Below are 13,042 nucleotides of genomic sequence, written 5' to 3'. Positions count from 1 at the left end.
CTACACTAACAATCACTGGCCTTTGTGAATTCGTCGCCTCGATATTATCTCACCTATATTTCATGTTGTGCTGGCTCTTCGTTACTGGGCTTGATGTGTGGCAAACGCACCGTTGCATTGTGCTTACTCGCTTGCCAGGTCGTGTGCACGATATCCTGTACAGTCCAGTGACCAGTTGGACGATTGGCTGCCTCTATCCCTTCGCTCCCTTGGAGCTAAACATCCCATGCCGCTCGTAGTTTTCTCCGGGCTGCGCAAGCCGACAGTTTCATCACCAGTTGTTCGCAGGCGATTCAATGTTGCCGGCGGGGGGGATACTGAGGACTTGTGAGGCAGTCTTACAGTTTTATCTTTCGGCAAAAGCTTCCGTATTTTCAAAGCTCCTGTCGAACTCACGGCACGTTCGAGTTTTTTGTCTTCGGGCAGCCCACTGGAGTCCGTATATCATCTCTTGCCATGGAATTCAAATCTTGTGATCTGCTGCGATACGTATGAACTAGGCTGTTTAGCGTCCGTAACTTTAACAGCCAGAACCTTTTTGCCACTCAAAAGGAAACCAACACCGTTGTTTTCACCTCTTTCTCGAGTGGGTTTTCGAGTTGCACACGTCTGCTTTGTCGACGGTCGCAGCAATACGTCTGCATGCAGACAAAGAGATCTCCTCGTTCGCGCATGATTCTTCCGTGTCCCTAATTCGACTTCCTCTCATCAGGATACGTACCGGAAGGTGTTTACGTTTTCTGGCTCGAAGTCACCAGGCGTGGCCGGCACCGAAAGCCATCTCGCTTTTCTATCCTTCACACGATGTTGATCTGCTGCGTTTTCATTGGGGCAGCGTTGGTGGGTGTCGCAGCTCTTAGCGAAGGTATCCGCAGATCGGGAGTTCTGACAGCGTCTTCCTCACAACCTGAACGGCGAGGGGGCTGTCGTGGTCGTGTCCATACGCCGGCGTAAACGACCCACGTATATCTATATCTATATATAACGTATGCGCATATATTTTGGACTGCGTGAATATTCGCGTATATGCATAGCTCAGAGATACTTGTATTTCCTTGCACTTCTATACACTTTCCGGCGTCTGACATGGTTGCGATTTGACACAGTGTAAGCGATACCACAACACGTTCATACCGTTTGTCGCCGCGGAGGCGTTTGTCTCTGCTATGGCGGCTGTGAGGTAACAACGTTCAACACTCTTCAAAGCGAGGATTCGACCACATTTTCGGTAGCTGAAGGCTGTGGAGATCTCCCAAGCCTGGTCGCCGTAGAAGATTCCGTCTTTATCCCAGGAAGTTTGAGGGACTATTGAGACCTGAACCTCTGCGGTGCTCGAAGTGCTTCGTAAGCTGTTTGATACATTTCACACTGGCATGCCCATCAGGCATCGGGACCCATCGGTCGTGCAACTCCAGAAAAAAGCAGTAAACTGAATCTGCGCGGCTGAGTCTCGCAAACCAAGAACAGAAGCATATGAAGTATGTAATGGTGTATGACCTGTGAGAAATGTCCACAATTATGTAGAGGGTGCTCAGTTACGGTGGATACCCGGCCAGCTGCCCGTGGATCCCGAAAAGGAAACACCAGCAGGGCGTCACCTCCTTCCTAGCAAGTGGGGAATAACACTATGCAAGAACGGGATGCCGCCGCAGTTCGGTCCTGTATAAGTAACTGACAAAAACCCAGCGGGCGGCGGAGCAGAAGAAAATTCCGTTAGATCTCGTATACCACCGGACGCAGAGTAAACCCTTCGGACATAGACACTCTTGAGCCAGGCAGGATAGCGAAATGCAAGTAGAGAATTGTGGGGCACCGGCGCTAGTGTTCTTCCCACGAGGTTCTTCATGTGTGACTTATTTGCATGAGATGGCGAACGCCAATCAATCCGTTGCAAACCGTAAGCAACTTAATGTTTAAACCTCACGGAATCCTCGTTCTCGTCACTTTCGAAACTCGTGACTCGAAAATGACAATACGGGGATGGTGACACGAAAGAATCAGATGCACGAAGACTTTTGACGGCGGCCCCTCCGAGTATCGGCACACCTCCGCTGCTTTCAACTCCTGGAGCAGGGCGCTCAAGACCCACGAACGGGAAACAAACTCGCAAGGCTTGGAGGTTCCGCCAGGCGGCCGATACGACCGAGGGACGATGCTGATTCGGGAGACAAAGGGAAACGCGCAAAAAATCAAAGGGTCGGCTTCGTTAACACCTCCGCTCCCTCGGGTGTCATTAGGATCGTGTGTTCCTGAAATCACCAACGGACAGGAGAAAAAGGGTCCTACAACTGGAATCAGTCTTCAGTGGGTCTGAGTTCACTCGCCGGCCAGGCTCTTCAGAGGCCGGCATTAGGGACATACGCTAAGTAACGAAGCTCCACCACGTATTGATATTGTCACCTTGAAAGACGATTCTCACGCAGTGATGCGGAACGCTAACACAAGGCGCAGGCCCAGGTGAGGAAGAGGTGAACGTGGACAGAGTTCCTGCACACCCCACGCCCAGATGAATCCCTGAACCATCTCGTTTCATTTTGACGAAGTGGCCAGTCACTCCTCAAACTGCCTTTCACACTGCCTATGTCGAAAGGCGTTAATGCGCTCTTTCACTCGGGGCGAAGAAGCACCGCTGTTCAAATTGACTCGTTTTATCCACGGAAATAGAGACGGGAAACGCAAACGCGCACTTGCCCTTGAGACATCTGTTTTTCATTCCGACTTACAAACTGTGCTGCTCGACCGCCGTCTTGGGTCACAATGGTCCAGCCGTCGTTCCACGTGAAGAGGTCCGAGGCACCCTCGCAGAGAATTGGCTCTACAAAAACAAACGACACGCATTCCCAACAACAGCGAGTGACGTCCGCAAAGAGAAAGTTCACACCACATAGTGCGACACGGACTGCGTTCTTGAATGCGAGCTAAGACAGGATCTACCTGTTGGATGGAGAGCACGAAAGGCGGACTTTGTCACAGGCGGCGATTAAAGGCTGACAACCTTCTACCTGGAAATGTAATTTGGCGAGACTTGCTTTGTTACAAACGTCAGCTTGCTGCCTCCGCCTACCGATGGTGAAAGTTTGACCGACACGGAAAACACCCTGTGTATCGTTTGCTGTACACACATGACAACACATAGAATCCTACAGATTCACGACGGCCAGCAGGCCGACACCCTGAACAAGGGTTCTTTTCCTCTCTCTTCCCTTACTTCACCTTTTGCCTTCTACAACCCTTTTTTGTCAAAACAACTGCTTCCTCTCGTATTTCACTATTAACTACGTCTCTCGACACGTCTCGAAGTTTCCACTCCCGAAGCAAGTCAACGAAGACATATCACACATCGTCACGCGCAGACACATAACTCTACCCGCATGTCTGAATGATCAGCGATACATGCAAAGACGAACACCTTTTGGTTCTCGAACATCGCGTCAGCGTTTCACAGACTGCTAGCTGCTGCAAAGACTTGTGACCCCAGCAATCCATGTATGAGTTGGGTACTGCGGGGAAGCAAAATGAAGGGCAAGGCCTACGATAGGCGTGACAAATCAAAGGTGGAAGGTGCATTTTTCTCCCGATAAAGTGGCCGCAGAACTCGCGAACAACGGAGAATCCTCTCTGCTCCGCAAGAGCTCTGAGCACAGTACACGCCGCATAAGGCAGGGAAAGCCGAAAGCTCGACGGAGTGTGGAGAGTGTGGATTCCCTGAGAAGACGCAGACGCCGTCCGTGAATAAGAGCGAAACCACAACTGGAGATCTCCTGCAGATTCATCATGTAGCCTGTGTTGGTGCTCACTTGTTTGCTTCTAAAAGGGTGTCTTGCTGTCGTGAACCAAGAAACGCGTTTTTTTCTTCGCAATCAGAGACCTAGTTAAGAGAAAAGAACGGCGGTAAAATGCCGCGCGTCTTCCTATGCAATCTCGAGCGCCAGGGAGATTTGGCGTTACTCACTATAACTATCAAAAATGTGTAAGATAGTTTCGAGGCGCAACATGACGCCTCAACAGCGACGTCCCGATTTAATCATATCCCTCAAGTCCTAGTAACACACGAACCAGGAATTGTCGTGTCACATAACTGCACGACTTCTATTTGGAAAAGCTTATTGTGTTTCTTATGTTTTTGTCCTCGTTCCGCGGCGACTCTGGCGTTCGCCGCTACCACTCGAATACAAACGACAAGAAATAACGTCCCTGTAGCCCCTCGCGATTTTCGTAATCGGCATAGGACTCATGTTGTGCCCGTTAACGTTGCCCGGAGAAGCTAAAGTAATTCATGTTTCTCTTTCCTCGCTCTCGGACGTTGATCCGAAAAAAACACTATCTGGTTCGTTTCCTTTCGCTGCTTACGTGATGCATCGGCCGACCTCCTTGATGGGCAACCCCGGGTACAGAAGCTTGATGGCCTCGTCCAAACAGTCCTGAAAAAGCCACGGAGATAGATAGGAGAAGCGAATTCGATACAGTGTCGTTGCTGTTCATTAGAAAGTCATTCGCCGAATCGGCTGCCTAGCACAAGGAGAGGCATACACCGGGACAACCGAGAAAAGAAACGATAAAAGAGAGTTGTGCAAGAAGAAACGCGTTTCTGGTAGGTGCAGCAAGAGCGGCACTTGTCCTAGGATGCGACTGACCCAGTGAACCATGAGAGCTTAGAATCGACGGACGCCGCAACACGCTAGGGAGAAAGTGAGAAAGCCGTCTGTCGGCTCGGACTCTTTATTCAGCGCATTTTCGTCAAGACCATCCTTCCAAGGTTTGAGGATTGCTCTGGCATCAGAAACCGGGGAGAGAACACGGGGACGAAGCCAACTAAGAATACGTGGCCTCACATGCAAACACGCTGTGTGGAAGCGGCAACATAGAGGAACGTAGAACTGTAGATTTTCGAGGCTAAGGTGGGCCCTCCTGACACGAACGCCACAACACACCGAAATCTAGCTTACTTTTGTCGTTTCAACGAGCGTACGGTGAGCTTCAGTGACACTGCCGACCATCGCAGTCCCTGCGCAGTCTCCTGCAGAAGAGGGAAGAGGGCACGATAAAACAAGTGCTTATTGTGGAGAATGCTTAAACGACATGTGAGTTACCACTGCTGGGGAGGGCGACGAGGCGTGCATGTTTCTCTCGACGCAAAAGAGCCTTCTCCCTGTTTTAATTGTCAACCCATGAGAGACAGAACCCCTTTGGGGCTTTAAAGGGCTTGTGCTCTATGATCGCAGAGTTGGGTTAAAGTGTCAAAGCACCGAAAACAATTCTACCATGATGTTCACGTCTCAACAAAAGCGAGACATAAACCTAGAAATGGTTGCGAGAAAATATCGCAGACTGCACCATTTGACTTTTCCAAGGTTCAACAGTTCATTGACAATGACACGCACACTCGATGGAGCCCCATCCTGTTTTTCTCCGTGTCCAAAATGGACATCAACAGAACCTTTGCCCACTTCGTGTCCTTGTACTCGTGCCACTGAGTACACTGGGAAACAAGAAACATTTTGCGCAGAATCTCAAGTTCTCTTCGGAGATCCGCAGAACGTAAAAGAAGCACGCAGGGCCACACGCTCATCGGGCATTAGAAAGAATGACGCTGATCCGTACCACGATTCATACCATAGAAAAGTAACCTGCCGAGTCTCACGTGGAGACACTACCATTGCTCTGCACTAATTCCTTCCACGGGCGCTGCATGTCGCGCCCCATGTGGAAGGACCCCCACCAACTGTCTCTGTTCTCGTGTACACTCGCCAACAGCATATGCCTGCCTCTCTGCGCAGTTCGCACTTGATTGAAAAGCACTAACGATCCGAGGTGTTGATCGAAAGGGTTGCCAGTTCGTCAAACGAATACCTCGCGCTACTTACCGAAGAAGCCATCGACATATGCAGTGCAGTCGAGTGTGACGATGTCTCCATCTTGGAGGGGACGGAGGTCGGGAATTCCATGGCAAACAGCTGCGATCCCAAGAGCAACAGTTTCATCAAATCATAAAACGGTTCTTCGCTCCGGCATACGGCTCTTCTGTCTCTCGTCACTATCTAGCCTAACACCCTGCTCATGCGTCTGCTACCACGCACCACACTGTTCACATGCTTTGCAGCCTTTACTAACGAGAGGCCTATTCGAGAAGACGCAGCGTTGAGTTGTCGCTGGCATTCCTGTGTTGAACCACTGTGCTCGAGTAAGCCACCACACACAACCACAAGTTCCCCCGAAACAATATTCTAAACCCCCATAGTATGCAAGAAACAACCATTCCGGTACGAGCTCTTTCGATAGCTTGGCACAAGGTACTGGTAGCGATAAGGCGGACGCACACAACGATGAACGTATTCTGAAACTTCATAGACGCTGGAAACGACAATTGCGGTGCGCGCCTTTCGATCGCTTAAAAGATAAAACTGAAAGCGAGAAGGCGGACTCAGACATACCGCGCGTGCAGGCCACGACAACTTGCCGCAGGCATTCGGAGGCAATCGCGCCTGGTGGCCATCCAGGGAGAGAAACCCCAGGACAGGCCAGATGTGTCGACTCACCCTCATTGACGGAGGCGCAGACAGCTTTGGGGAAGTTGTGGAAGTTCACTGCTGCAGGATAGGCCCCTACACTAACAATGTACTCGTGCACAATCTTGTCGAGGTCCTCAGTAGTCACCCCTACGTGCACAAAAAAGCGAAGCTCCGTGAGCATGCTCGTCTGGAGAAGGTTGTAGCGACAGCCCAAGCGGTAAACAAGTAACACATTTCCATCATTTGTTCCCGTCAGTTATTTCCTCAGCTACCCTGCGTGGTTCCTCCCTAGCTCCACTCGCCACTGGCTGTGTAAGGAACGGTATGGTCACTTTGCGTCGAGTTGCGTCTCCCTTTCCACATGAGGGAGGGGAGGAGGGAGCAGGATCGGAGTTGCTGAGTAAGCGACTGACCACTTTCGCAGAATGTGCCCGTCTTTGACGGCATCCTTTTAATGACAGTAGTTTATGCAGTGTTTTCAAGGACTGCAGCGCCCCGCGTTCTCAAGGCACAGAGTCACTCATTCACAATACAGAAAGCAACATCCAGAACGCCTCCTTCAGTACTTCTGTCTCTTTGTAGGTTCCTACCATTTCCAGTGTGTGTCAGCGTCCACGCATGTTCGTTTACATATATATATATATATATATATATATACATGATTTGCCTTACCATCACGGAAAATTGAGGACACTACTCCAGCACACATCGAGATTGCCTGGCCGCTAAGACTCACTATAAAGGCTACGTACCAGCGCTCCTGCGTGGGCCGCTCTCTGCCTACGATTTGCAATTTTTCACCTGTCTTCTCTTGATGACAGAGGAACAAAGGCTCTCTCCAGGAGCCTTGACCTCTGCATCTACTCGAAGTTACACAGTCTACTGAGACGTATGTAAGACAAGGTGTTGGTTCTCCAATTATACGCGGGATGTCCTTTAGACGCGAAGAAGAGAGGACATCTTCCCCTATCTTCTCTACTGGAACAGCACGTCAGCATGTTTTTTTATGTGCACCTCAGAAGGAAACGCGCCCTTCTACATTGTGTTGGTTCCACAAGTATAATGCGTCGATTGCTGCTGTCACTTGTACCTTCTCTACGGTCTGCAGAGCTCTGCCTATCTATTGTATAGGCAATGGATTTGCTAGAGATTTTCAATTCGAAAGAGGCCTTTTCAACAACGACTGCGGCCCGGAAACTCCTAAACACTTGCCCGTCTTAGACGCTGGTCTTGGCATTCCTGACCAAGGAAACAGTCTCTTCTTGGGCTCAGAAAACCGTTTCAGAAACCTCACCCTCTCGCGCAGCGTCGAGACCGAGCTTCAGAGCATTTGCCGCCACGGTGGCAGCTGCTCGGATTTTCTTAAGAGCGTCCGGTGTCTGAACTTCTCCCGGTGTGTCGGATGTGTCGAATCCTCTGTCGGCTTGTCCCGTGGAACATCTTGCGTACGGAGGGCGCGGAATCGAGGGGGGAATTGGATGTGCTGGAAGCACCGCATACTGGCCTGCGGATATTCAGGCACCCGAAGACGAAACAAAACGTGAATGTGAGGTGCTCAGTGCGTTTGGTTTCTTGGGAGGGGGTCAAGAGTCTCTCCAGGTGTGGGTGACTTCTTCTGAAGAAGAATACGCAGGAAAAACGACGGCGAAAAGTCTAGCGAGATGCGAGGCACAGAGGGAATCGTCCGATAGTGCGGCCAAGCTCGTCCCGTCGTGTTCAGGACCGTATCTTTCGCTGCCGAATTCTCCAATGTTTCGAAAAAACGGGAACGCCTGAGCGCAAACGCTAACGCGCATTTGCTTGCACGGCACCACGATGAATCACCCACTGATATATATATATATATATATATATGTATATATATATATATATGACTGTAGATACATTCCTGTTTTGATAGGGAGTCGAGATGACACAACAACGCTTGGAGAAGGGCCACGAAAAAGTGGAGGAGGTGACGGGCAGAACGGATCCTCTGCTTTCTCCACTTCTCTGGACCCCCGAAACTCGACGTCGTTCTCGTACCTTCAACGAGAGTGTGCGGAAAACGGCGTTTGACTGATTCGTCTCGACGCAAGACGAGCTTGGGAGTGAGGAGCGGCCCGCTGGAAGCGGAGCCTCCTCCTGGCTTTGTTGGCGAGGAAGCAGTCGAGAAGAAACATCGGTGGAATGGACGTGTAAGGTTAATCTGCCTACTGCGGTCGCAAGTTCGAGGCCGCAAGGGCTTGACAAACAGCTGGCTCCTGCAAGCTTGGGCAGGTTCGAGAGAATTTGTGCGGAGTTGTTTCCTCGCAATGCCGCCTTCGCTGATCAAGCAGCTGGAGGGTGGAGGACGAGCGGCGGGGACGGGCTTTCTAGCTGTCGAAACACGCGACTGTTGAGTTCTTCGTGGTACGGTTGCTCGTGAACCGAATGCCGACGAAACGGAACTTCCTGAGGGCTCTGACTTGCTCGGAAACGGCGAAACGATTCTCGAAGCGGAGGAAAGCGAAGCAGACCACGCGGACAACAGCCGCAGTGAAGGGTTTGCACGGGGCTCTGCCACGCTGCTGCGATGAAAAGATTCGGATAAGGACGAACGGACGGACCGTCCAGACGCTCTGGTAAAGCTCCACATCGTGGGCAACTAAGTCGTCTCATAGAAGGAAGGACCGCAAAAGAAGGAAGCAAACACGCCAGCACAAAGCAAACGAGGTCGCGAATATCGAGAAAAAGATAGGAATAGTTTTCTTCTCCAGGATTGGAGATGCGTGCTCGCCCCGCCAGCGCTCCTTCCCAACAAGACGGAAAAAAAGCCCACTCCGTCACGATGCCACAGCGTCCCGGACGTTCCGCCTGAAAGGAAACCCGAGGGGCGCCTGGCCCTGCGTGTGTGGAAAAGAAAACAAAGTGTGTTCAGATGCACGACGCCGCCTCTCGTGTCTCCTGTTGCTGCGCAGTGTGCATCTGCCTGAGCAGTCCGCGCGCTTGACAATTCTCTCAAAGCTACCTGAATTTGGCTTGCTGTGCGTCCACTCTAGCCTATTCTCGGCGATACTGCCCGGTTTTAAGCCGTCTGTGGCGTGACTTTTTGCACAGTAAGTTCGTCGGCTCGTGACCAGCCCCGGCACCCTGTTCTGTGTCAGCATGCATGCAACTGAGGGCCCAAGTCCTGTTGCCCTTTCCGGTGGTCTCTTCTGTCTTGGGTCTGAAGGACTGCTGGAATGGCGTGATAGCATTTTGATTCTGATCGTGTTTCCTAGACGTTGAAGGTTCTGTCGTGTGAATTACTTATTCGAGGATCTTCGGGCAGTGACTCATCCTCACTCACCCACACCCGACGTGATTAAATCTCCGTGCATGCCTTTCCCTGGACCTTTTGCGCGTTTCGTGTCGAAGCGGGAAGGAACATACGCGCACCGCCCAGTTGAATTGCGATCAGCTCAGACACAGAACGGTCAGTTACTGTGGCACGCTGATGCTCCATGTTCCTTCCACTGCCCATGGGAAGTTTCCAAGACACGCGAAGGAGTCACTCGTCTACACCGGTAGCTCGAATTGTGTCTTCAGTTTTCAGGGCAACTTGGCTCTCGTCCTTGGCTCTTGTACCTTGTTTGTCGTTTCTAGGCACCTTCGTTCCCGACGCTGTGCATGAGGTGTACGTCCACAGCAGCGCCGCTGTCCTCCCAGCTCTGCAGTTCTACGGACAGTCACAAATTTCCATGGTTCGTCCTGCCTTCCTAGACACACACAAACGCATCCTTTCGTCGTTTTTCCACAAATTCTCCATCCGTGCTCCTTCGCAGTATTTTGTTCCGACCGGGAAGCCGTCCAGTTCCTTGGCATCTAACTGTGGCCCATCCGTGCCGGCTGTACTTTGCTCGGTCCTGCCTTCCATATCTGGCCGCCTCGCGTGTGAAACGGAAGTTCCTAGTGCTCTATCAACGTGGGAAAACCAACTGCCTAGCGGGCAACGCACTGAACGGGGGTTTACTGCGGCGACATATTCGTCAGCTCCATTCGCTCAGCAGTTCTGCACTCGCTTGCGGATGAACCCGCGCATTTCTACGCTCTGTGGAAAAAGAGACGCAATGGCTGCAACCAACACTATCGAAAGCGGAACTACCCGCTGCGAGAAGAAACCGAAGATCGTGAGTTTATTGAGGCTATTTAGCTGGGGGTAGGGGCTGGGGATCAGCTCCACAACCGGGTCTTTCACAGCAATCGAGCATGGAAAACTTTGAAGCTGGAATGTGAAGCATCTCCCGACGAATGTCTCGAACGCACCCGCACGTTTCGCGGGCTGTGAGCCTTTCATCCAGAGCGATGAAGAAGACTCGTTGGAAGGGTCGTTCGCTGATTCGTCAAAGGCTGCTCGCTTACGAGGCGGCAACGAAGGATTGCCGGGAGGGAGCAACATCCGCGAAATCTGTCACCCTTACAAAAGAGAAGAACCTAGAGGACACAAGTTCAGAGAATGCACAGTGTTTGTCACAAGTTTTATTCAGTTGGACGAAGACTTTCTAGAAATCCATGTAAAAAGGAATATTGAATCCGAGGTTGCGGTTGTTTCATTCTGATGCCATCGTATCATGAACTCGATTTCTACGTAGTCCGTCTATTATAGACCAAAAGACTCCGTCAACGGTGCGTCTAATTGATTTTCCTATCTGCTGTTGGAGACAACAGGGAACGGGCGGGGTTAGTGTCACTTAGGTCTTCGCTCTGCCTGTTTTACTTCGACCGCCTTGCTGTCTGTCCCTTGCTTTCCATTCGCCTTCGCAGGTTTTCGTTCTGGGTGGCCCAGGCGCAGGCAAGGGAACTCAATGCGAGTTGCTAACAAAGCACCACCGGGTGTTCCATATTTCGGCGGGTGCGTTCGGCAGTGTGACGGCAAGTCGAGACTGCTTCTGGTAAAGAGTGCCGCTGCGAATGCGGATATCATTGCTCATCCGTCGCGCAGTACGAAGAAAATAACTGGCGTTCGTATTGACCCCAAGTGCCGCGCGCCGCAAGAGGTTAGAACATATAGAGAGATATCAGGGGGCTGCGTACACGGTATTGATCGCTGGTTGGTTTTGGTTTGCGTGCGTGTTTAGGCGACTGTTTGCGAGAGGAACGCCAGCGTCCCAACAGCAAGGATGGCGAATTGATTCAGGAATGCATCCGCGAAGGTACGGCTCCAACCGAAATATCGCACGCTTCGAGACAGCGAGTAAAGAGCCATTTGCTCAGCTTGGACGAATCTCCACACTGAGAGACGAGCTTCCATAGAAGGGAGGACACTATGGACTATCAGCGGGCGTCTCTGTGTGTCCAACAAACGTAGATGTCTCTGGAAGTAATGGAGGTCGGCGCGGGGGAGCTTTCCGGATAGGCTAAATCTGTGGATCATTTCTCTTTGCGCTGGAGTGTCCACCATTTTGCAAGTTGGGCGAAGGTGTTGTCCTCATATACAAACATGCTTCAAAGAAAAACTGTGCAAACGTTCTACCGTATTCTTCCTACCCCATATGCGGTCGGAAAGAAGCTATCGGTTCATATCCTCTGTACGCGAATGAGTGCCTATTCTGCATGCTGATCGAGCGTCGGGGTTTCGAAGAACCGGCATACTTGTAGATGTGTAACACGATTTACGTCTTGCAGTAGCGTTGTTGCTTTTGTTCTGTGAAGGAAGCCATCTCTCGGGCGTATGAAGTCTAGTGACACTGCCTTGAGAAGACAGCTTAGAGGCGGCGTTCCTGTGTTGCTCGCTTTGGAGTTTTTCTGTCTGTCCGAAATACGTAGGTTTATCTACCTATAATGCCGACAATGGATTCAGTTGGAATTAGCCTATGTACGCAGTGAGCTACATAAGTCCAAGGAACTTGACAAGCATCGTTCTCGTGGGAACGATGCCGGACGCGCTTTGGAGACGAACAGGAAAATTCACTTTCTCTCTGGCTTTGGCCGCTGGTGTTTACAGGTCGCATTGTACCTGTGGAGATCACTCTGACGCTGCTTCTGAAAAAGATGCTGGCACGAGGCTGGTCAGAGGTCTTCCTGATCGACGGTTTTCCGCGCAATCAGGACAATCTCGATGGCTGGTTGTCCTTCACGAAGCGGGAGAATCTAATGACAAAACTAGAACAGATCAGCACTACAAATCCGGAGCTCGCTCCTCAGTGCAAGCAAGTTCTCGAGCAGCTTCAAGCCGAGGGAAAGACCGCGGCTGATGGAGCTGCGAACGCTTCCCAAGCCAACGGCGCTTGTGCTGACAGTGACAGTGGCGTCGAGATCTGTTTCTGTTTGTTTCTGGACTGCTCGGAGGAAACGATGGAGGCGCGGTTGCTGGAGCGTGGGAAGCATAGCGGGCGTGCCGACGACAACGCGGCAGCAATCAAGAAGAGATTTAGAACGTACAAAGAAGAGACGATGCCCATTGTTCAGTATTTTGAAAAGCAAAACAAGGTCAAGGCGATCGATGCGGGGCAAACCGTCGAGCAGGTGTGGAGTCGCGTCGATCAGCTTTTCAAGAATCTGTGAATGTCGAAACATCGTCCGACTGTCACGCA

General features: G+C 51.2%; 2 protein-coding genes across 2 annotated transcripts; one reads left to right on the top strand and one right to left on the bottom strand.

Moving 5' to 3' along the window:
• Positions 1–2,189: 2,189 nt before the first annotated feature.
• Positions 2,190–9,126, bottom strand: TGME49_257730 (methionine aminopeptidase, type i, putative; the record flags this gene model as incomplete). The annotated part of the gene is made up of 10 exons (XM_018781151.1): positions 2,190–2,249; positions 2,724–2,815; positions 3,065–3,112; positions 3,534–3,634; positions 4,351–4,421; positions 4,947–5,017; positions 5,865–5,954; positions 6,537–6,656; positions 7,804–8,013; positions 8,535–9,126. 10 exons carry the CDS (start codon positions 9,124–9,126, stop codon positions 2,190–2,192), a joined length of 1,455 nt encoding a protein of 484 aa, XP_018636986.1.
• A 604-nt stretch (positions 9,127–9,730) lies between these two features.
• TGME49_257740 (UMP-CMP kinase) lies at positions 9,731–13,013 on the top strand (the record flags this gene model as incomplete). Its single annotated transcript, XM_002364967.2, has 4 exons — positions 9,731–10,639; positions 11,274–11,361; positions 11,588–11,662; positions 12,454–13,013. The coding sequence occupies exons 1-4, from the start codon at positions 9,974–9,976 to the stop codon at positions 13,011–13,013; spliced, it is 1,389 nt and encodes a 462-aa protein (XP_002365008.2). The 5' UTR covers positions 9,731–9,973.
• Positions 13,014–13,042: the final 29 nt, after the last annotated feature.

This window comes from Toxoplasma gondii, chromosome VIIb (assembly GCF_000006565.2).
Source record: "Toxoplasma gondii ME49 chromosome VIIb, whole genome shotgun sequence".
Taxonomy (NCBI): Eukaryota; Apicomplexa; class Conoidasida; order Eucoccidiorida; family Sarcocystidae; genus Toxoplasma; species Toxoplasma gondii.
The sequence above is the reverse complement of the archived record's forward strand: the minus strand, read 5'-3'. Positions and strand labels throughout refer to the sequence as shown.